The sequence below is a fragment of the Amblyomma mixtum genome, chromosome 10 (assembly GCF_055824585.1).
Source record: "Amblyomma mixtum isolate Tamu chromosome 10, ASM5582458v1, whole genome shotgun sequence".
NCBI lineage: Eukaryota > Metazoa > Arthropoda > Arachnida > Ixodida > Ixodidae > Amblyomma > Amblyomma mixtum.
Window position 1 is genome coordinate 56,060,574 of NC_143021.1, and position 21,783 is coordinate 56,082,356.

General features: G+C 47.0%; 1 protein-coding gene across 1 annotated transcript in view; it reads right to left on the reverse strand.

The window, feature by feature from the left end:
- Positions 1–21,055, reverse strand: part of LOC149325849 (PHD finger protein 12) — a 74,904-nt gene extending 53,849 nt beyond the window's left edge. The window contains exons 1-5 of the mRNA XM_089563153.1: positions 20,901–21,055; positions 20,661–20,836; positions 10,267–10,617; positions 7,111–7,243; positions 2,450–2,767 (exon numbers count right to left, since the gene is read on the reverse strand). Coding sequence (XP_089419279.1) covers positions 2,450–2,767; positions 7,111–7,243; positions 10,267–10,617; positions 20,661–20,836; positions 20,901–20,948 — 1,026 coding nt within the window. The 5' untranslated portion in view covers positions 20,949–21,055. The remainder of the gene's footprint in view (positions 1–2,449; positions 2,768–7,110; positions 7,244–10,266; positions 10,618–20,660; positions 20,837–20,900) is intronic.
- Between the last annotated feature and the right edge of the window lie 728 nt (positions 21,056–21,783).

The following is a 21,783-nucleotide window of genomic DNA, read 5'->3' on the forward strand; positions in this document are numbered from 1 at the left end:
TCATTTCAGGGTCCCTTTAAGTACACAGCAGCCACTTCCATCAGGAGAAGGGAGTCACTCATCGCTGCCCACTGACAAAGAAAATGTCTACAGATCTGCTGCACTAGCATATCAAGATCAAGATCATTTCAGGGTCCCTTTAAGTACACAGCAGCCACTTCCATCAGGAGAAGGGAGAGTCACTCATCGCTGCCCACTGACAAAGAAAACGTCTACAGATCTGTTGCACTAGCATATCAAGATCATTTCAGGGTCCCTTTAAGTACACAGCAGCCACTTCCATCAGAAGGGAGAGTCACTCATCGCTGCCCACTGACAAAGAAAACGTCTACAGATCTGTTGCACTAGCATATCAAGCTCAAGATCATTTCAGGGACCCTTTAAGTACACAGCAGCCACTTCCATCAGGAGAAGGGAGAGTCACTCATCGCTGCCCACTGACAAAGAAAACGTCTACAGATCTGTTGCATTAGCATATCAAGATCAAGATCATTTCAGGGTCCCTTTAAGTACACAGCAGCCACTTCTATCAGGAGAAGGGAGTCACTCATCGCTGCCCACTGACAAAGAAAACGTCTACAGATCTGTTGCACTAGCATATCAAGATCATTTCAGGGACCCTTTAAGTACACAGCAGCCACTTCTATCAGGAGAAGGGAGAGTCACTCATCGCTCCCCACTGACAAAGAAAATGTCTACAGATCTGTTGCACTAGCATATCAAGATCATTTCAGGGACCCTTTAAGTACACAGCAGCCACTTCTATCAGGAGAAGGGAGAGTCACTCATCGCTGCCCACTGACAAAGAAAATGTCTACAGATCTGTTGCACTAGCATATCAAGATCATTTCAGGGTCCCTTTAAGTACACAGCAGCCACTTCTATCAGGAGAAGGGAGAGTCACTCACCGGTGCCCACTGACAAAGAAAATGTCTACAGATCTGTTGCACTAGCATATCAAGATCAAGATCATTTCAGGGTCCCTTTAAGTACACAGCAGCCACTTCCATCAGGAGAAGGGAGAGTCACTCACCGCTGCCCACTGACAAAGAAAACGTCTACAGATCTGTTGCACTAGCGTCTTGAATAAACAGCGCGAACGAAGACGAGCACAAAAGACAAGAAAATGGACGACACAGCGCTGACTAACAACTGAGGGTTTATTGCTGATCACACAAGTATAAATACATAGATGTCGGCAGAGAGGGAAAGGTATACAAAGTGCAAAAAAAAACAACCATAAATGAGACAACAGCAACAGAAGCGCGCTAGAAATCAGCGGAGATTATCAGCCCCCAGGAGTGACAGCTCTTTTTCCAGTAGTGTTAGCGAAGGAGTGCTTACACATGCATTTCCCTGCTTGAATATGTTGTAGGCCTCGATAATTTCCCTCGCAGTTTTTTCCCGATTTTTGGCAATGACCTTGGTTTCATGATATAGCGGTACGCACTGTTTTTTATCTGTCTTTGCCCATTCACAATCCCGGCAATGAATGCCGAGGTGACCGGAAACTACTTTTGACACTTTATAGCTGTGTTCGCTCAGCCTTTTATTGATACATCGTCCCGTCTGTCCAACGTACTGCCCTCCACAGGGCAGAGGGATGTTATAAACAACCCCCTTATCACAAGGGACGAAGCGTGACTGGTGCTTAGTTGTGCACTTCGCCAATTTTCTTTTGATCTCATTAACAGATCGGCACAAACCAGCCAGACGATCAGGCGCGGAAAACACAACATCGACACCTGCTTTTTTCCCCACTTTTTTCCCCACTTTTTTTTTTTTTGCACTTTGTATACCTTTCCCTCTCTGCCGACATCTATGTATTTATACTTGTGTGATCAGCAATAAACCCTCAGTTGTTAGTCAGCGCTGTGTCGTCCATTTTCTTGTCTTTTGTGCTCGTCTTCGTTCGCGCTGTTTATTCAAGATACTTAACCAACTAGCCCGCCAAAACGTGTTAATGCACTAGCATATCAAGATCAAGATCATTTCAGGGTCCCTTTAAGTACACAGCAGCCACTTCCATCAGGAGAAGGGAGAGTCACTCACCGCTGCCCACTGACAAAGAAAATGTCTACAGATCTGTTGCACTAGCATATCAAGATCAAGATCATTTCAGGGTCCCTTTAAGTACACAGCAGCCACTTCCATCAGGAGAAGGGAGAGTCACTCATCGCTGCCCACTGACAAAGAAAACGTCTACAGATCTGTTGCACTAGCATATCAAGATCAATATCATTTCAGGGTCCCCTTAAGTACACAGCAGCCACTTCCATCAGAAGGGAGAGTCACTCATCGCTGCCCACTGACAAAGAAAACGCCTACAGATCTGTTGCACTAGCATATCAAGATCAATATCTTCCATCAGGAGAAGGGAGAGTCACTCATCGCTGCCCACTGACAAAGAAAGCAGCCATTTCTATCGAAAGAAGGGACAGTCACTCACCGCTGCCCCCCCTCCGCGGGCGGCCAGGGCCAGCTGCAGGGCCACCAGGGAGGCCAGCCACAGCTCCTGCTCGTCCTGCTGTGGGGGTGCGCCCAGGGGAGGCGGCCGGCGCCGGTAGTGGTCACGCACCGCCCGCGGGATGTGGGCCCGGTGCAACCGGGGTCGCTGGCGCTTGAGCCGAAACGGCGGGTGTACCCGGTGCGCCCGCGTCAGGAAGGCCAGCTTCACCGCGTCCTGGTTCATCCGGCTGCCACCCCCAAACCGGTCCCAGAGGCGGACGCGCTCGGTCAAGCTCACAGAGCTCAGCAGCTTCTCGTCCTGCAGGCAGAGGAAGAAAAGCTGCTCTCCACCCACAACCCTCCACTGGGGCACAGCTTAAGCTCCACCTTAAGGGTATGACACGACAGCCATCATCATCAGCCTGACAACGCCCACCGCAGGGCAAGGGCCTCTCCCATGTCTCTCCAAGTAACCCTGTCCTTGCCAGCTGCGGCCACCGTTTCTCTACAAGCTTCTTAATCTCATCCGCCCACCTAACTTTCTGCCGCCCCCTGCTATGTTTGCCTATTCTTGGAATCCACTCCGTTACCCTTAAAGGGACAGTGAGGAGAGCTAAAATCCGATAGTTCAGCATTTCATGGCTTTGTTGCCACTTGGCCAGCATTGAAAGATGCATTTATTTCTAAGAAATTTGGGTTCGAAGTTGAAGAAGTTTTTCCCACCACTCTGATTCAAACTTTGGACTCAAACTTATGACGACGAAGGACTAAGTGACGTGAAACATGACGTAGCGGAGACTCCATGATTTCTGGCAGCTAGCAGTGCGGCCTAGCAGCAGCCGAAATGAAAGCTACCAGCGGCCGCACGTTGAAGACATCTATCGGCTATTGCGGCCGTCGCTACCGTCGCTTCGTTTACGTTTGCCCCAGCGTTTTGCCAGCGTTACGATGGATCCCGTTCTTGAAGTCGTCAATGAAGTTCTTACAAATAGACACCTTTAGCATACCATGTACCTTTTTGCCGTTAGCGGAGAACTGGGAGCCCGCCTACCACCGGTGAGCAGGTGCTGATTGATCCCGATGCTGCAGGCGCGTGCCTAGCTGCCGGGTACATGGCGCCATCTGGCAACGTCAAGGAGATTTGCGCACGCATTGGCTGCATGCTGGCTCCCGGAACTCAGGTACCGGTAATGGGAACACGGTATGCTAAAAGTGTTGAATAACTTCGGCCTGCACTTCAGCGACCTCAGGCCCACAGAGCGTCAAGTAGTTGGAAGTTGACTGGCACAACCAGGAACGTTTCACGGGCGAGCGTACGAAGAGTCAAGGTACTCTTTACACTGCAAACTGCCTTGTACGATCACCGAAAATCGTGCCATCATAGTTTTTCATCAACCATGGTGATCATCTGACCAACCTTAACAAGCTCCTTCAAAAGTTAACTAGCATTTGAAGCGGCACTAGGAGTTCCTCTGCTGTTCCGTGCTTGTAAATCAAGGCACGTCAAAAACGAAACGACGCGGTCATGCAAGGCACATAGATGCGAAGCGCCATGATATATATAAACTCATCTGGTCGCCTGTGACGCCGCTAAGTATTGATTTTCTTCGCTTACATCATTCAGGTTGTCTTTTGTCGGTTGTCTTTTGTCTGGTTGTTGCTAGAACCACTGGTTCTAGCAACAACCAGAATCATTGTGTTGCTAGAACCATTGATTCTAGCAACACTGTCTTGTCCTATGATGTCATCACACTTGTGCTTGTGAGTTTGGCCTGTGGCGGTGGTACCTGTATTTTGGTTCCCGCTCTTTTCTATATTACAACTCTGCCTGCTTCCAATCTCTTAATGCTACAACTATCATTTTTCTTTGAATAGCTCGCTACGTTGTTCTTAACTTAAGCTGAACCCTTTTCGTTAGCCTTCAAGTTTCTGCCTCATAGGTGGGTGCCGGTAAGGTACAGCTGTTATATACTTTTCTCTTGAGGGATATTAGTAATCTGCCATTCATGAGCTAAGGGAACCTGCCATATGCACTGCACCCCATTCTTAATCTTCTAGTTATTTCCCTCTCATGATCCAAATCAGCAGTCACTACTTACCCTAAATAAACATATTCCCTTACCACTTCCAGCCTCTCGCTACTAACTGTGAACTGCTGTTCCCTTCCTAGACTGTTGATCATTGATATTGCTTTGGAGTTCATCCTCCGAGTTACTTAGCGTGGCAATGTCATCAGCGAATCCGAGATTACTTACTTATTTTACATTAACTATTATCTGCAACTGTTTCCAGTTCAGGCCTCAGGATACCTCCTGTAAAAAGGCAGTGAATAGCACTGGCAAGATCGTGTCTCCCTGCCCGACACCCTCCCTTGCAGGAATTTTATTGCTGACTTTATGGAGGACTATGGTAGCTGCGCAATCGTTATAAATATCTTCCAATATTTTCACATAACACTCTTCCACACCCCGATTCCGCAATGCCTGCATGACTTCTGAGGTTTCCACTGAGTCAAATGCTTTCTTGTAACCAATGAAGGCCATATATAGGGGTTGGCTGTATTCTGCGCATTTCTCTATCACCTAACTGATTGCGTGATTATGGTCTATTTGCGCAGTATCCTTTACAAAAAGCCTGCCTGATCATTTCGTTGACTAAAGTCCAAGGTTGTCCTGACTCTATTAGAGATTGCCTTTGTAAATACCATATAGGCAACGGACAGTAAGCTGATGGTCTGTAATCCTTCTAGTCCTTGACGTCTCCTTTCTTACGAATTAAGATAATGTTAGCGTTCTTCCAAGCTTCTGGTACACTAGAGATCATAAGGCATTGCGTATACACAATCTCCCCTCCGTCCTTCAACAGGTCTGCTATTATCTGATCCTCACCACCTGCTTTCCCCCTTTGCATTGCTTCTAAGGCTTTCTTTATTTCCTCCTCCATAACTGGCGGAATGTCCCATTGCTGTGCTCCACTGCCTCTCTCATTAACGTTCTGATTACACTGGATACTGTGTAGATTTGTGTAGAACTGGTTGCTATATCCTGATTGATGAGGAATCCCACGCCGCCTAGTTCTTGTCTGTCCACTAATCCACGATAGCACAGTACATGCCAGCCCTTTAGTACTGTATACACCTCAACTGTCCTTCTAACCTCACTAAGCCCTATGACATCCCATTTAATACCCGCTAGTCCTCGAACAGCAAGGCTAAGCTAGCCTCACTTGACAAGGTTCTTGTGTTAAACGTTGCCAGGTTCGGCTTCCAATGGCGGCCTGTCCGGAGCCAAAGATTCTAAGCACCCTCCGCTGCATCACAGTTCTCACCGCCGCCTTGGTCAGTTGCTCCGCAGCTGCTGGGGACTGAGGACCAAGGGTTAATTGGTTTGTTCACAGAAGGTTGCGGCCCAGTACTGCATCACAAGGGCCAAATCCTGTTCTGGTGAGGAAGTGCGTTGTTGGTTCTGGTCACCGAGAGCAGGCCGCACCCCAGGCCAGGTTATGCAATTCCATCGACACACAAAGTATCTTTCTCTTTTTAAACCCCGTGGAGAATTGCACAGCACCGGGATTCGAACCCTGGTCCTCTTGCACACGAGGCGGATGCTCTACCTCTATGCCATCGCTGTGTGCGCATCCCATGACGCGATAGTGTTAATGGGTTAATGTCCATATGTGCGGAACAGGCCATTCCTTACTTTATATTCATAGATTGCTGGGAGTCCGCGTACTATTTCCGGCACAGTGTTCCAGCGGTTAAGCGATGCGCCAGTGATCTGCGATGGCAGGTGCTGCCACCAGAGGGGCTTGTGCGACCCAGGCTGCTCTTCCCGAGCAATCTCTCGTGACAATCACTAATTGAACTGCCACGTGCCAGGGCGGTCAGTTTCCTCACAATCTGGTGGACAGGCTGTGATGACGCCACTAGGTAACGTGACCTGGGTGGCCCACCTAGGCTGCTTCTCCGGGGATTTTTTCCTTAAGGGGGGAGCCTGGTCTTGAAAAGAAAAATTTATTGATCTACTCATAGTTGTGGAATTTTCAGGGCACATGTATTTTTGTGCGCACATTCTAGATATATCATTTAATTTCATGTAAAACAACTCCCTGAGTACTTATGCAATTTTTATGCAAGTATTTTGCAAAGAGTTCAGAAGAAAATTTGGTGCGGGAAACTCGCTGAAATGTGTGTCATTGGGTTCTCTTGATACCAAGGAATGCAATAAGGGTAAAATTACCATCCTGCCTATCATAAAAGATGAATTTTAGGGTAATGATACTGCCACTTCAGAAACAGGAATACACACTTTCCTTCTCATTTCTGAAACGACAACTTCAAAACCCTATGACTTAAGTTCTATGACTGGCAGGAAGACAATTTTACGGTTATTGCATTCCTTGGTGTCGAGAGAACCCAATGGCATACATTTCATCGAGTTTCCTGGAGCAAATTTTCTTCAAAACTCTTCGCAAAATACTTGCATAAAAATTGCATGAGTTCTCAAGGAATAGTTTTACATGAAAGTAAATTACATATTTGGAATCAGCATGCAAAAATTCATGTTTCCTGAAGATTTCATAGTTGTGACTTCATTAATAAAATTTTCTTTTCAAGACCTTCTTCCTCCCCTTAAACAGCTCAAAAAAGAGAGAACAACTCACGAGGAAGTTCTCGGCGTGGTTGGGGCACATCCAGCGGCCGGTGGGCAGGGAGGCCAGGGGGAACTCGAGGCAGTCAGCGTGGAACAGCAGGGGGCAGTAGTCGCACTGGATCAGGGGGGCCCACCTGCAGGTCCTGCACACACACACACACACTGAAGCACAAAAGCAGAGTCTCTCTCGAAGCCAAACAAAGACTGAGGTCCCCTTGCTCTGTCCTCCACAGGCCCCACAAGCCAAAGCCAAGGAGTCATCGAAGGCACACAGGATGGTCCACTTGGGCACTGCACAAGCAATTCTGGGGGGTTGTTTTGTAGGCCAGTTGATGATCCATACTTCAAGAAATTCTTTGGCGCGGCAGACAAAGACAAAACGTAGAAAACACACCACAGAGCGCTCTGTGGTGCGTTTTCTACGTCCTGTCCTTGTTTGCCGCGCCGAGGCATTTCTTGAATTCTGGAGCTTTGATTACAGTTTAAGGAACGAAACAGCGCAACTAAAACGAAGGGCCAAGAAAAAGAGAGACACGAACATGCGCTGACTAACAACTGACAGTTTTAATTGGAAAACCACATATAAATAATCTCTAATCGCTGCGTCACAGCCTCACGTCGTCATTGCAAAGTACTAACATAAAAAGAAAGGAGAAACCATTGGCAAAAAGTAAGCACCTACAGGCTCCCACACTTTTCCAACAGATATATCTCGCGCTTAGACAAGGCCATCGAAGTGCTGCTCACACATGAGTCAACTTCTGTGCAGATATGATACGCCTCTACTACTTCCCGTACCAGTTGTTCTTTATGGCGATACAGCACAACAGTGTTGTCAAAGTACGGAGTGCATAGGCAGGATTTGCAATGTGCAGCCAGTTTTGACGAACCGGAGCCACGCAAAGAATTAGCGTGTTCCAAAAGGCGTTCGTTGAGGCACCTGCCTGTTTGGCCCACGTAGAAATGGCCGCACAAGAACGGAATCCTGTAGACGACTCCAACTCTGCACTGCACAAACTGAGTGGCATGACAGACTCCGCACCCTTCTGTGGTGTTGCCGTTTTCTTTCTTGCGTTTCACTGACGCCGGAACCTTGCTCAGCTTATTAGGCGCTGAAAACAGGACCTTGCCCCCAAACTTCGCCGCTATCTTCTTCCATCTGTGAGACTGCCGATGCACATATGGACGTGAGGCTGTGACGCAGCGATTAGAGATTATTTATATGTGGTTTTCCGATTAAAACTGTCAGTTGTAAGTCAGCGTGTGTTCGTGTCTCTCTTTTTCTTGGTCCTTCGTTTTAGTTGCGCCGTTTCGTTCCTTAAAGATGCAATACCAACTCGCCCACTATGCTATGTTGATTATAGTTGCCCGGCATGTCATCGTCTGCGGTTCTACAAGAACCTCATGGCACTGACATCACCTTAGCACACCACACCATGGGAGGTGTGTCGGAACCCTTTTGCACACCCCACAAAAACAGACACGACGGATAGAACGGAACACCACACAACTGTGCTTTCTTCGGTCACCGTCTTTCATCTCCATGTGCTGCGGCGAATTCAGGCATGTAAAACCACCTAGCCAGGCTATACGTCTTTCAAATGCTGAACTCTCAACATCCCAGCCACACAACGCCAGCCGCGGTTTGAATAGGTTGACACGATGGTCACTGCTCGCACAAGAATGAGGCGTGAGTGCTATCTACTGGAAGCGTGCGAGATAAAACAAAAAACAATAACAAATTTGTCAGTGTGCCTTCCGCTGTTCTTTCAGAAAAAAGATATATCATTTCAGATTTCACGTTTGTGATGAGTTACGATCACACAGCAAGCAGCCTCGACGCCACCATTTGGGCGTTTGCCGACGACAACTGTATTGCACACAAAGAAGTCTGCACAACACCCTCACAACGACTGACAACTGCTGTCAAACCTTGCAGATGTCGATTAACCTTGTTAATCACCTTGTTGTTGTGACAGTTTACACAAAGCAAAGCCCACTTACCCTTCCTTACATCATACAGCACGCAGAACGAATTGAAGTAACAGCCTTCTCTAGCATAATCCATCCCTGTAAGGCCAAAAGAGATGCAGGATGCCCACCAAAAGATTTACTCATGCAAAGGCTAGCCCTAACAGCAGAACAGCCCAAAATTTATATGGTCATAAGGCTGCCTTCACAGATGATGGAGCAGTTTTGAATTATGCGCCCATTTTACAGCACATTTGCCCATTTGCACACTGTATTGAGGACCTTACACGTTCAGAAATTATCAAAATTAGCTCAATGCAATTATACAGTTATTTTTTTCTTTCAGAACATCCCAGCTTCATACATTTCTGCCTTCAAGGGGCCATCGGTGATGAAATCCCGAGAGTTCATAGCTTTCATCCGACGTTTCGAATGCCTGGGCATTAGAGGGTTGCGGTTCTACTGGTCAAGCAACATGCACATTAAAACGCAACAAGACGGCACAAAGTAGGAGAAAAAACGACAGGAGAGGCGCTACCTTGCCACACTTTAATGTCTTCATAAACCGCCGCGTATATATCACACACAAGGGGGGGGGAGTAAAGACAGATAGGGGTGAACACAGTTGAATGCACGTGCATGGGAACTCGAATGTGGCCAAACAAGCACAGGTGATTCAGCAGATACTATGAGATATCTAAAAACTGACATTTTTTGTATAGCATGATCGACGGGGTGCTAACACATAGCTAAAGGGCAAGGACATATAGCTAAAGAGTGAAATAAGGTTTAGGTTTGGTTTAGGTTTTATGGGGTTTAACGTCCCAAAGTGACTGAGGCTATGAGGGATGCCGTAGTGGAGGGCTCCGGAAATTTCGACCACCTGGGGTTCTTTAATGTGCACTGACATCGCACAGTACACGGGCCTCGAATTTCTCCTCCAAAGAAATTCAACCGCCGTGGCCGGGATCGAACCCGCGTCTTTCAGGCTAGCAGCCGAGCACCATAACCACTGAGCCACCGCGGCGGCCGTAAAGAGCGAAATAAGAAGAGGGGGCAAGATATGCTTCCAAGGCAGATGGGTCCTACTAGCTGCGCTGCAGCTCTGCTGACACTCTCCCCCAGCAATGCCTCTTGGCACGTCCCTGCTTTCCACACTGACTGCAGAGGGCGCTGGAAACTCAGGCCCACTCACCTGTGGCAGACGAAACAGACGCGCAGTGGCAACGGCACGGGAGGCTCGAGGTCATGCCGCCGGCCCCGGGTGGGCCGTGGACGCTTGCTGCTGCCAGGCAGGGCAACGTGGCACCCCATCTCGTTGGGGAGCTCGAACTGCTGCGCGTTGAGCATGGACGCAGCAGCCACAAGCATGTGCAAGGGATTGCTGGCTGTGCTGCTGCTGGCATAGCTGCTGCTGCTGCCCGTGCAGCTGCCCGTGCTGCTGCCAGTTTCGCTTTGCTCGTCTCCCACACTGGCGGCCAGCACCGAGCACCGGTGGCAGATCCACTCACCCGACGGGAGAGTCTCCTCACTCAGTGGAGGATCACTGCGAGACAAGGGGGGGGGGGGGGGGGTGTCACCAGGGGCCCACAACTAGAGATGGGACAATAACCAGTCGATGCAAGCAAATATTCCTGTGCGTAGCAGAAGAAGGTACCAAATGCACAGCTGCGTGCAGCTGGAAGTAGCTTTTCTCCCTCTGTACAGTTGATGCTGGGCATATCAAACAGTGAAACCATCCCCTTGAAAATTTGCCACAAAGGTATAGCACCACATCCATTTCCCGAAAAATGGCGTATGGTATTAGAGTACTTATTAAAGTTTGCCTGTATTTTCATGTTCCTATTCTCATTTTCCTCTATTATTCGTTCATCCACTCCCACATTCAGCATTGCATTTCATCTTGGGGAAACACATATCATTCGCATTTATTTTCTCTTCAAACTATCCAAAATCAATCAATTCGCAATAGTCACTACTCCGTAAATGCCCCTCATCTGCTCCTATTGCACAATATTTTATCTGTGCCCAAAATAATCGAATACAAATTATGCGCCCTATCTGTTAAAGAGCTACTTCCTTTTTCGCTAACCACCAGTGACCAAAATCCGCGTCGCAACGACACACCGGGCAAAGGGGCTTTAGCTGTGAAAAGTAAGACTGTGAAGAAGTGCAATAAGGAGTAGGTAAGGAAAAAAAAAAGCAAGTGGAGGCACAGCAGCATTGCTTTGATGGCTTCACCACGCGCAACTGTTTCTCGCACATTTCTTAACCATTATCAATTACATGACAGCAAGACCACGGAAGATGGCTTCATGTTCACGCAAAGGTTTGATTTTCATGCTGAATAACCTCACGGATGATGTTGTCAGGCAGACATCATTGCATTTGCTTGAAGAGCACTTGAAATGATTGTGGTTGGTAACCTTGCCGCGGTATTTTCTTGCTGAATTTAATTGTTTTGATCCTATGTGTCTGTATTTTTGTATTTAACACACTGTTTCCCACCTGCTATGATCTTGTGTACAAGATCGCAGTATCTATAAATAAATAAATAATAAATAAAATAAAATAAAGCTTCCTGCTCCTCTTCCACATCTACAAAAAGATTAGGTGAAGTCGAAAACGTGATAGCATAAAATTACAAGACTGCAAACAAGTCACTGGCACATAATGAAATGATAAGAGCAGAACGGAAGGCATTTCAAAGTGTTTCTTTTCCGAGTCAATATTATGTATTTAGTTAGTATTGATATCACCACATGCCTCCTCAGAGTCCAGCCGTCACCAACAAGTGCTACAGTAACGACACTATATATAGCATTTTTTGCACGTCCACCCGAGCGCAGCCATACCCCGGACCAGGACAAATTTTTCTTTAACTACGAAGTTTCTGTGAAAGCTGTATAGCTTTTCTTTGTGGCCGTATGGCTGCGCTCGGGTGGACGTCAATGAGTAATTATTCCCTTATTACAAATCTACTCCACCTTGGGGGATTCCCCTAAATATTTGGTCAACACTGTTCCCACTTCGAGTTATTGATCAATTCGCTCTCGCCCTGCCATAAGCTTGCCGTCCTGGTTAGCTCAATTGGTAGAGCGACTGCTCCGGTGTAGCGGTGGTCCCGGGTTCGAACCCTGGACCAGGACGAATTTTTCTTTAACTACGAAGTTTCTGTGAAAGCTGTATAGCTTTCCTTTGTGGCCGTATGGCTGCGCTCGGGTGGACGTCAATGAGTAATTATTCCCTTATTACAAATCTACTCCACCTTGGGGGATTCCCCTAAATATTTGGTCAACACTGTTCCCACTTCGAGTTATTGATCAATTCGCTCTCGCCCTGCCATAAGCTTGCCGTCCTGGTTAGCTCAATTGGTAGAGCGACTGCTCCGGTGTAGCGGTGGTCCCGGGTTCGAACCCTGGACCAGGACGAATTTTTCTTTAACTACGAAGTTTCTGTGAAAGCTGTATAGCTTTCCTTTGTGGCCGTATGGCTGCGCTCGGGTGGACGTCAATGAGTAATTATTCCCTTATTACAAATCTACTCCACCTTGGGGGATTCCCCTAAATATTTGGTCAACACTGTTCCCACTTCGAGTTATTGATCAATTCGCTCTCGCCCTACCATAAGCTTGCCGTCCCGGTTAGCTCAATTGGTAGAGCGACTGCTCCGGTGTAGCGGTGGTCCCGGGTTCGACCCCGGACCAGGACGAATTTTTCTTTAACTACGAAGTTACCGACACTTCTGAGCCAGTTGTACTGCCACAAGAATCTTGATCTATCCAATATTTCTCTGAAAGAATTGCCCCAAATGTTCATGTAGTTTTTTTTTTCTTCCTATTACCACTTTGAGTGCACCTGTCAATTTTGCTGTCATTTATTTTCTCCTCCCTGTGTTTGCCTTTATAGGCTCTTTGATCTAATGTAGTTCTTCTTTCTTTTATAAGCACAATGTACTGCGTATTGAACGTACATGTCTCATTCTCTGTACCGAACATACTTTACTTACATTTTGTTTGATGTCGTACTCCGCCACCGTCAATGCTGCACTGTAAGAGGAAGCCAGGACCTCTCAAGCTGTCTACACAGCTTTTTCCCTGGCTGTCCTCGGACAGCTAGGGAATTTTTCTTTAACTACGAAGTTTCTGTGAAAGCTGTATAGCTTTCCTTTGTGGCCGTATGGCTGCGCTCGGGTGGACGTCAATGAGTAATTACTCCCTTATTACAAATCTACTCCACCTTGAGGGATTCCCCTAAATATTTTGTCAACACTGTTCCCACTTCGAGTTATTGATCAATTCGCTCTCGCCCAACCATAAGCTTGCTGTCCCGGTTAGCTCAATTGATAGAGCGACTGCTCCGGTGTAGCGGTGGTCCCGGGTTCGAACCCCGGACCAGGACGAATTTTTCTTTAACTACGAAGTTTCTGTGAAAGCTGTATAGCTTTCCTTTGTGGCCGTATGGCTGCGCTCGGGTGGACGTCAATGAGTAATTACTCCCTTATTACAAATCTACTCCACCTTGGGGGAATCCCCTAAATATTTGGTCTAAAAGCATAAGGTATGCCAACAATTGCATTATCTCCTAAGAGCAGCAATGGATGAAAAGAGATGTGTTCATTATAAAATTGAGTAAAGTACTTTTTCTTAGTTTTCGAGTTTTGAGCATGACAGTAAAATATGGTTCAGTGTGAGCTCATCTCGACATCTTTCACAAAGAAAGAAACAGGAAAAAAGATCAACACGTGCGCTTACAACAGCTTACTTTCTTTTTTGCCTTTCTTTTCCTTTTTCCTTTCCCATCAAAAAAGAAACAGGAAAAAACGATCAACACGTGCGCTTACTACAGCTTACTTTCTTTTTTGCCTTTCTTTTCCTTTTTCCTTTCCCATCATTCTTGTCAGCGTGTGCGTTCCTCCCTCTTCTGTGTATGATATGACGTCAATATGTGTATATAGTCATGTTTCTTCAGAGATTAAACAGTTGTTAGAAAGCGCTTTGTCCTGTGTGTTTGTCCCTTTTCCATATTTTGATAGCACTCACCCATACCTTCAAGAATGTATTTCCAACTAGCCCCAGTAGTAGCTCTTTTATACATTAGTCCCAGTAATGGCTGTTGAGTCCCTTGGTTGAGAAAAGAAAGGTTGAAGCCTAGTCTGCTCCTCTCTAGTTTGGTCTTTACCAAACATCCTGCCCTGAACATCCTGCCCTAAGCCCCCTCTATCCCTATAGGCTCTGATACATTTTTTCCCATTTTAGAAGCATTTTGTTAATATTATAGATATATGGTAAAATATTAATCACTCCATCTTCCGCAGCATCCAATGTTCCCCAGTATATCCCACAAATCCTCTTGAATAGCACTGTCGTAGGCTCCCTTAATATCAAGAAATGCTAGCCATAGGGGCCTCTGTTCTTCTTCAGCAATCTCTTTGCACTGCGTCAATAAAAACAGATTTCCCTCCAACCTCCTTTGTTTCCAGAACCCATTTTGTAGCTCCCCTAGCACCCCCTCGTTCTCCACCCATGCCTGCATCAACACTGCATTTTGGTGACACTGATGTGTTGTTTGTTCATTCTGACCAGCGCACTAGAGTAGTAACTGGAGCCTTCCCTATTATCCAGAAAGATAAAGGGTGCGTAAGTACGCCATCTGTCACATTATCTCTTCGAGAAATGAATATGCTACACAGTGGATAGCAGTTCTGCTGGATGCACACGTGCTTCTAAAGCGGTTTTACCTTTTACCAGCAGTAAGAGGTTGGTGACATTGCACATGTGCGCTGTTTTTTTTTCGTGTGTGTATATTATGATGTGCTTCTTCCTAATAAAAAATCACTCTTAAGTTCAGCGCTCTGCGTGTGTGTCTCGTCTCCTTCTTGGTCTGTGTGTGTTTGCGCTGTTGAACCACCACTATGAATCTACACCAACCAGCCCAATCTGCAGTTCTTCTACACCCTGTAAATCACAGACGTCACTGTTATGGGACGGTAGTTGTTCATGTCAGCCTTGTCCCCCTTTCCCTTATACAGGGCGTCCCAGCTAACTTGGACCAAGGTTTATAAAAAAAACTAAGCGTTCTTCAGAACTGAAATCGCGTGTATGTTGTTGAGATTTATCTAAAGTTACAGTACCATTTTTTAGCTTCTCCTATTTGAATAATTAGTCGAGATAAATAAAATAACTTTTTAAATATAGCTTGATTAGTTCAGGCGTCAATAGGAAAGTTGTGGAGCTCCACAAATATCGTCTAACCCAGGCACTTCCAACGAGACAGACTTAGCGTGGCCGTTTTTATTCGGGAAAAACGAAAGCACGTGGAGTTTAAAAAATACCACGTGACAGCGCGCTCCGTGCGCCCGGATGCGCCGCGAATACAGCGCTCTCATCCGTGCTTTGTAAGAAACATCACCCGCATCGGGCCTTTTGTGCTGCCCAAGACAGGGCTTCGCGATGTGCTTGGTTCCAAGATAAGCGCCAGTGGGTTGGGGCGGCAGCTGAAAGAAAGCGCGGCTCCCGTTTCTGCTGCAATAACTGCACACTCACGTTAGCAGAATGCATGCGGAGGAACGATGACAATCTCATGAGTTTGAATTTGGGATCAAGATCCCAACAAGCAAAGACGCATATAACAAGCCTGATAACGTCGTGTGAATAGACCCTTTACAAAAGTTAGCGCCATCTAGTGAGAAAAACATGAACAGCGCACGGCGGCCATATTTGGTTCAGTCCGTCCGCGCCGCCCGGAGTACTCGGAGGACAGTTCACTGTACCCGGAGAGTACGCGCCAACGTGAGCCCTCGTGGAACTCGTGCACGCACAGCGAGCTTCATTGGAATTCCCGCAAGTGATTGCGTCATTTGTTGGCATCACAACAGTCGCTGCTAGCAGCAAGCTCCATTCGGAATGCCAGCATGTTGCTGCGTGCCTTTCTGCAGCCAGCGCAGCGTCGTAGACGCGCATGGAAACAAGGTGTGTATACGACCGTTCGTTTGCATTCTTGATCGGCTTTACAAGTGTCACTTGCAGCATGTCAGGCATTACGGCATGTACCTCTCACTGGGAGATAGCTCATAGAACGCGATCGCGATCACCTGAAACAGCGAGGTTGTTTTGCGTGCAATGGAGCCTTGTGAACTTCACGAAAGCTTGTGCTGAGATGGAAAATGACACTGGAGAAGGAGCAATACATTTGTAACGAACGCTAAAGCTCGAATAGATCCGTTGGAGCCTTTTGTACGTGGATTGCATTGGCCATTCTCTATTTGACTTATTACAAGGGCATGATTACCGAAGCTAGTTTTCAAACCATTGTGTGAAATGGCCGTGCATTGTGCAGATGGCAAAATGGTTGCCTAGGGCGCCCAAGCTGCCTCTTTCACGCTACAAAAGCGCCTGCCAAAGCCGTGGCGTCCTGTAAAGCAGGAAAAGATGAGGCATCACACGTGTAGCGTCATGCTCACATCCAGCCCGTTTCAAAAGATGTTATCGCCTGATGACGCGTGCGAAGTCCGGTACGTGTCCAGAGCGCGCAGCTCAGGTTTGTAGTCTGTGCCTATGAATACTTGCCAGCGCGATCCACAAAATAACGAAGCTTGCGTTTCACTCTAGTGGGTTTTCTCGAATCCCATGATGGTTTCTTAGTTGACAGCCACCCGAGAAGTCAGTTGGTTTCGTAAAGATGACGATTTCTTGTTTATTTCCTCATTTAGTAGACATTTCAAGCTTTAACCTCATATGCAAAAGCTGAAATGGGCGGCCTCGGGAAAAGGGAACTGTGCTGAAATGATAAGGAATTTTAAAAATCAGCTATCACCGCGCCATGCCTGCTTCGCGCAAGAGTTCGTGTGATCAGATTTTCCAGTATTGCTATAAAGTGGTGCTTGTTGACAAAACCTGTTTATTATTTGTGCAGGTCTCCTTCCATGGTTTCCCAAGCAACCCGGCTTTGAGAAAGAAGTGGATTATTGCAATACGCAGAGATGTGGGGAAAGACTTCACTATAACGCATCACACCACGCCTCGGCTCTCAAAATATGCCTCTAGCCGTCGCTGGCAGAAACCGTCAGGGACAAAAGAGAGGTCCCTAGACCAGGAAAGGACTTCGCTTGACACCGAAAATCCGTTCCACGCACAGTACACTTGGCGACAACGTTACAAGCACGGACACAACGGCGGGCACTGACGGACGGACACGGAGCGGACGGACGAAGCGATCCAAAGATGGCCGCCACCGCGGGGTCAGGCGAGGTCAGCGTGCCTGTCACTGTTGCCAGACCTACTTTTGTAAACCCTCTATTACGCTGAAAAACAGGAGCCGCACTTTCTTTCCATTGCCGCCCGTACCCACTGGCGCCTATCTTGGAACCAAGCACATCGCGAAGCCCTGTCTTGGGCAGCACGAAAGGCCCGGAGCGGGTGATGTTCCTTACGAAGCACGGATGAGAGCGCTGTAATCGCAGCGCATCCGGGCGCACGGAGCGCGCTGTCACGTTGTATTTTTTAAACTCCACGGGCTTTCGTTTTTCCCGAATAAAAATGGCCACGCTAGGTCTATCTCGTTGGAAGTGCCTGGGTTGGGCGATATTTGTGGAGCTCCACAACTTTCCTATTGACGCCTGAACGTTTCAATCTATATTTAAAAAGTTAATTTAATCATCTCGACTAATTATTCAAATAGGAGGAGCGAAAAAATGGTACTGTAACTTTAGATAAACCTGAACAACATCCACGCAATTTCACTTCTGAACAGCGCTTAGTTTTTTTACAAATCTTGGTCCAAGTTAGCTGGGACACCCTGTATATCATATTCATTCTGCTTAATCGCCATCCATCGGGGGCTTCCCCATTCATTATCATGCAGTGGCCGCCAAACCGTGCTAGTGAACAGACAGCACAGCTACACAATGGTGCATAACAATGCCACTGCAAAGTTCATCTGCACAGGGAGCTCCACAAAGAAGTATTGACATGGACGCACTAAACGATATGCAATAACATCAGGAATCACTCCCGGTAGTGCGGGTGTGACGCTGGGCGAGCCAGCCCAAACAAGCAACCACGAATGTGGCGCACAGGCTAGGTGCGACGGTGCTCGCACTGCCCGAGAGCGCAGCTTCAGAGAAGCCCTCCTGTGAGGCACAAATAACGAAGCGATGGCTGTGAAATCTGTGCCTTCAATGCCTTGCTAAGTCACAAGCTGAAACGTAATCCAAAAGAAATGTAGCCCTGCCACGGTGGCTCTGTGGTTACGGCGCTTGGCTGCTGACCAAAAGGACGCAGGTTCGACCCCAGCCGTGGCGGCCGAAATTCGATGAAGGCGAAATTCCAGAGTCCCGTGTACTGTGCGATGCCAGTGCGCGTTAAAAAACCCCAGGTGGTCGAAATTTCCGGAGCCCTTCACTACGGTGTCCCTCATAGCCTGAGTCGCTTTGGGACGTTAAACCCCCATAAACCAAAAGAAATATGGAAATATGTAAAATCCACTGGCAAAGAAGACAGCTCCATTCCTCCGATATCGTCTCCTGAAGGTCTAATTTCTGATGATACGGAAAAAGCTAATCACTTGAATAATTACTTTAGATCCATGTTTTCTGCACATACCAATTACAGCACAGCCGGGCCGATCCCCTAGTGCCTTGATAGTATGTCAGACATAATTATTTCTTATGGAGGTGTCCTAAAACTCCTAGAGGAATTAAAAGCTAATTTAGCCACTGGTCCTGACAACATTCCATGTCATGTGCTTAAAATGTGTGCCCCTGTTATAGCCAAATTCCTGTTGTCCGGTTTAGTGTGTCACTATCTTCAAGTGCTCTGCCTGACTAATGGAAAACAGCGAGCGTTGTGCCAGTGCACAAAAATGGTCCTCGATGCCAAGTTGAAAACTACAGGCCAATATCACTAACCAGTGTGTGTTGCAAGTGTTTAGAGCATATTCTTTACTATTCTATACTTCGTCACTTGCAGGATCACCAATTTTTTGTCCATTTTCAACATGACTTCAGAGCTGGATTGTCATGTGCGACCCAACTTGTTGAATTTTCACATGACAATTTTTTCTCTTTTGATTGTGGTAAACAGGTTGGCTACGTACTGCTGGACTCTCAGAAGGCTTTTGACAGTGTCCCACTCTTTACAGCTGTTTAAGCTTTCTTGCTTAGGTTTGCCTGACAACATCTTGCACTGGGTAAAAGACTACCTCCAAGACCGCAGTCAAAAAGTCGTCATCAACAGCGTAGAGTCACACTGTGTACCGGTTACATCTGGCGTACCGCAGGGGCCCGTGCTGGGACCACTTCTTTTTTTTTAATTTTCATAAATGGTATCGGTTTAGGTATAACTTCTAAAATTAGACTATATGCAGATGATTGCATACTATATAGAAATATAGAAAATGAAGATACAGACACTCTACAAACAGACCTTAACCGGATCATAGCACGGTGCTGTAAATGGAATACGACTCTAAATCCTAAAAAATGCTGCCACATTCGTTTTAGCCGAAAAACGATAAACATCTCGAATAGTTACTTTTCAAATAATCATCAAATAGCCACACATCAGGATGTTAAGTACCTAGGTGTTTATTCTTCCCAGAATTTAGCCTGGAACAAGCCTGTCGATTACATAGCAATGAAGGCTGGTTGCATACTTAACTTCATTAAAAGAAATTTTCACAATGTACCAAGAGACGTGAAAGAAATTCTGTAATTTCAAACGTGCAGTCAATTTTAGAATACGCAACGGTAGTGTGGGATCCAGCTACTAATATCCTTATCGAGAAACTAGAAGCGATACAGAGTCAAGCAGCACGTTTCATTTTAAACACTTATGATCACCACAGTACTGTCAGAGCATTAAAAAGCATTCAGGATGGGATTCAGTACAGCTTCGTCGTACCTTCTTCAGATTAGGCGTTTTAAACGACATTATGAACAAAAAATTGGCCTTGACCGTGACGCTTACTTTGCACCTCCCACATACATTTCCCGTAGAAGAGACCATAGACGTAAAACATGCGAAATTGCCTGTCGGGCATCTGTATTTAAATCAGATTTTTTCCCACGCACAATAAGCGAATGGAACAGCCTCCCAAACGCAATAGTTTCATTACATGAGAACAGCTTTCCAGCCGCTCTTAAAGTACATTTACGGGGACTAACTGATGCATCACTGTACCATGCACCATGAGCTATTGACTGCTCTCCTCATCACAGTGTTTTTGCATGCTACCATTTCGCTTTATATATATATTTTAACCTTTTCATGACTTGCACTGCATTTCCCAAGTGTTTGTTACTGCTTTTAGCTGCATTGTTGTTGGGTCTTTCGAATGAATTTACACCTGTTCACAGTTCTTTTGCCTTCTACTATGCGTGCTCCCCCGTACACTAATGCCCAGTGTGGCGATTTTTACGAACTCAAATAAATAAATAAAAAGAACCGTGGTGTGAGCGAGAGCTGAGAGGCGCACTGCAGGGCGGAAGCACCTCGAGAAGAGGCCCAGAAAGCGAGGTGCACAGCTTCGTTCCTACGCGTCTAGCTTACGCCGCCCATTGGCCCGAACAGATGCAGGATGTCGCGCTCACTGGCACTGAAGGTGGAAGGTGGCCGGGCAGCGGTCGCAGCAGATGAGGTCGCCGCCCTCCTTGCAGCTGTCGCAGCAGTCGTGGTTGACGGCGCGGCCCCCGGCCCGGTGGCAGCGCGCGGGCGCCTTGCGGCGCTCCTCTTCGCTCGCGGGGGGAGCGATCAGCGCCTGGATTTGCTGCACGCAGAGAACACGGCCTCGCGTAAGGGCCAGCCACGGGTGCCCCACAGCTTGTACTTACGGGCATCAGGCCCCCCGACGTGTTCAGGTCGTACTCCACCGTGGCCATGGTCCCGTCACTGCGCTGGGCCGCGCTCTGCTACGGATCACACAGCGCCATAATGCGGGACTGAGGACGCCGCCATTTTGGATTTTGGATTTGGATTTGGATATGTGGCTTTTCCTTTGTATCGGGCGCTCTTGGTTGCCAGCGAGGGCTTTTGCAAACACGCCGCGCGGACATTTCGGTGCATACAAATACAAAATCGTGATCACGTTGTGTACAGAGGGCAGTGAAATACAAAATGGTCACTAAATTTGATTATACATGCAATCATGCGAGCGTGAAAAAGCATGAGAGTCATAAGTGTGCAGAAGAAAGCGACAAGAAGCGACGTTCAAAAACACCTGTGTACGTTGTTTCTTTGTTAGATTTAATTTTTTTTGGCATATAGGGACAACTTGCTCTCTATAAGAATGCGTCCTTTTTTCAGCTATCAGCAAGCAGCATCAGCTTAGAACTCGCGAATGCATATTAAAGGGGTGGAGACACCAAATTTGTGGTTCGCGCGTTCTTAGTTGCAAACGTTTCTTATGGCTCCAGGAAGCATGATACACACTCAAAGATTCATATATTCACAGTGAATAATTTATTATAGCATTTTTAGGTGAACGATTTTCGGTTTCGGTTTCGGAACGCCGAGTTGTACAGTGACGTCACAGAAGGGGAAGATCAACTGCTTCGCTTGGTCACGTGGGCCCACAAAAGTTGTGACGCACCTACTGCTGCATCGTCTGCTTTCCCACACACGTGCTGACCAGCGCATATGAAAACAAACTGCACGTCTAGTCCCAGCAGCTCGGATTCTGACAGATCTGATTCCAACGAGTGAGGACATCGACTT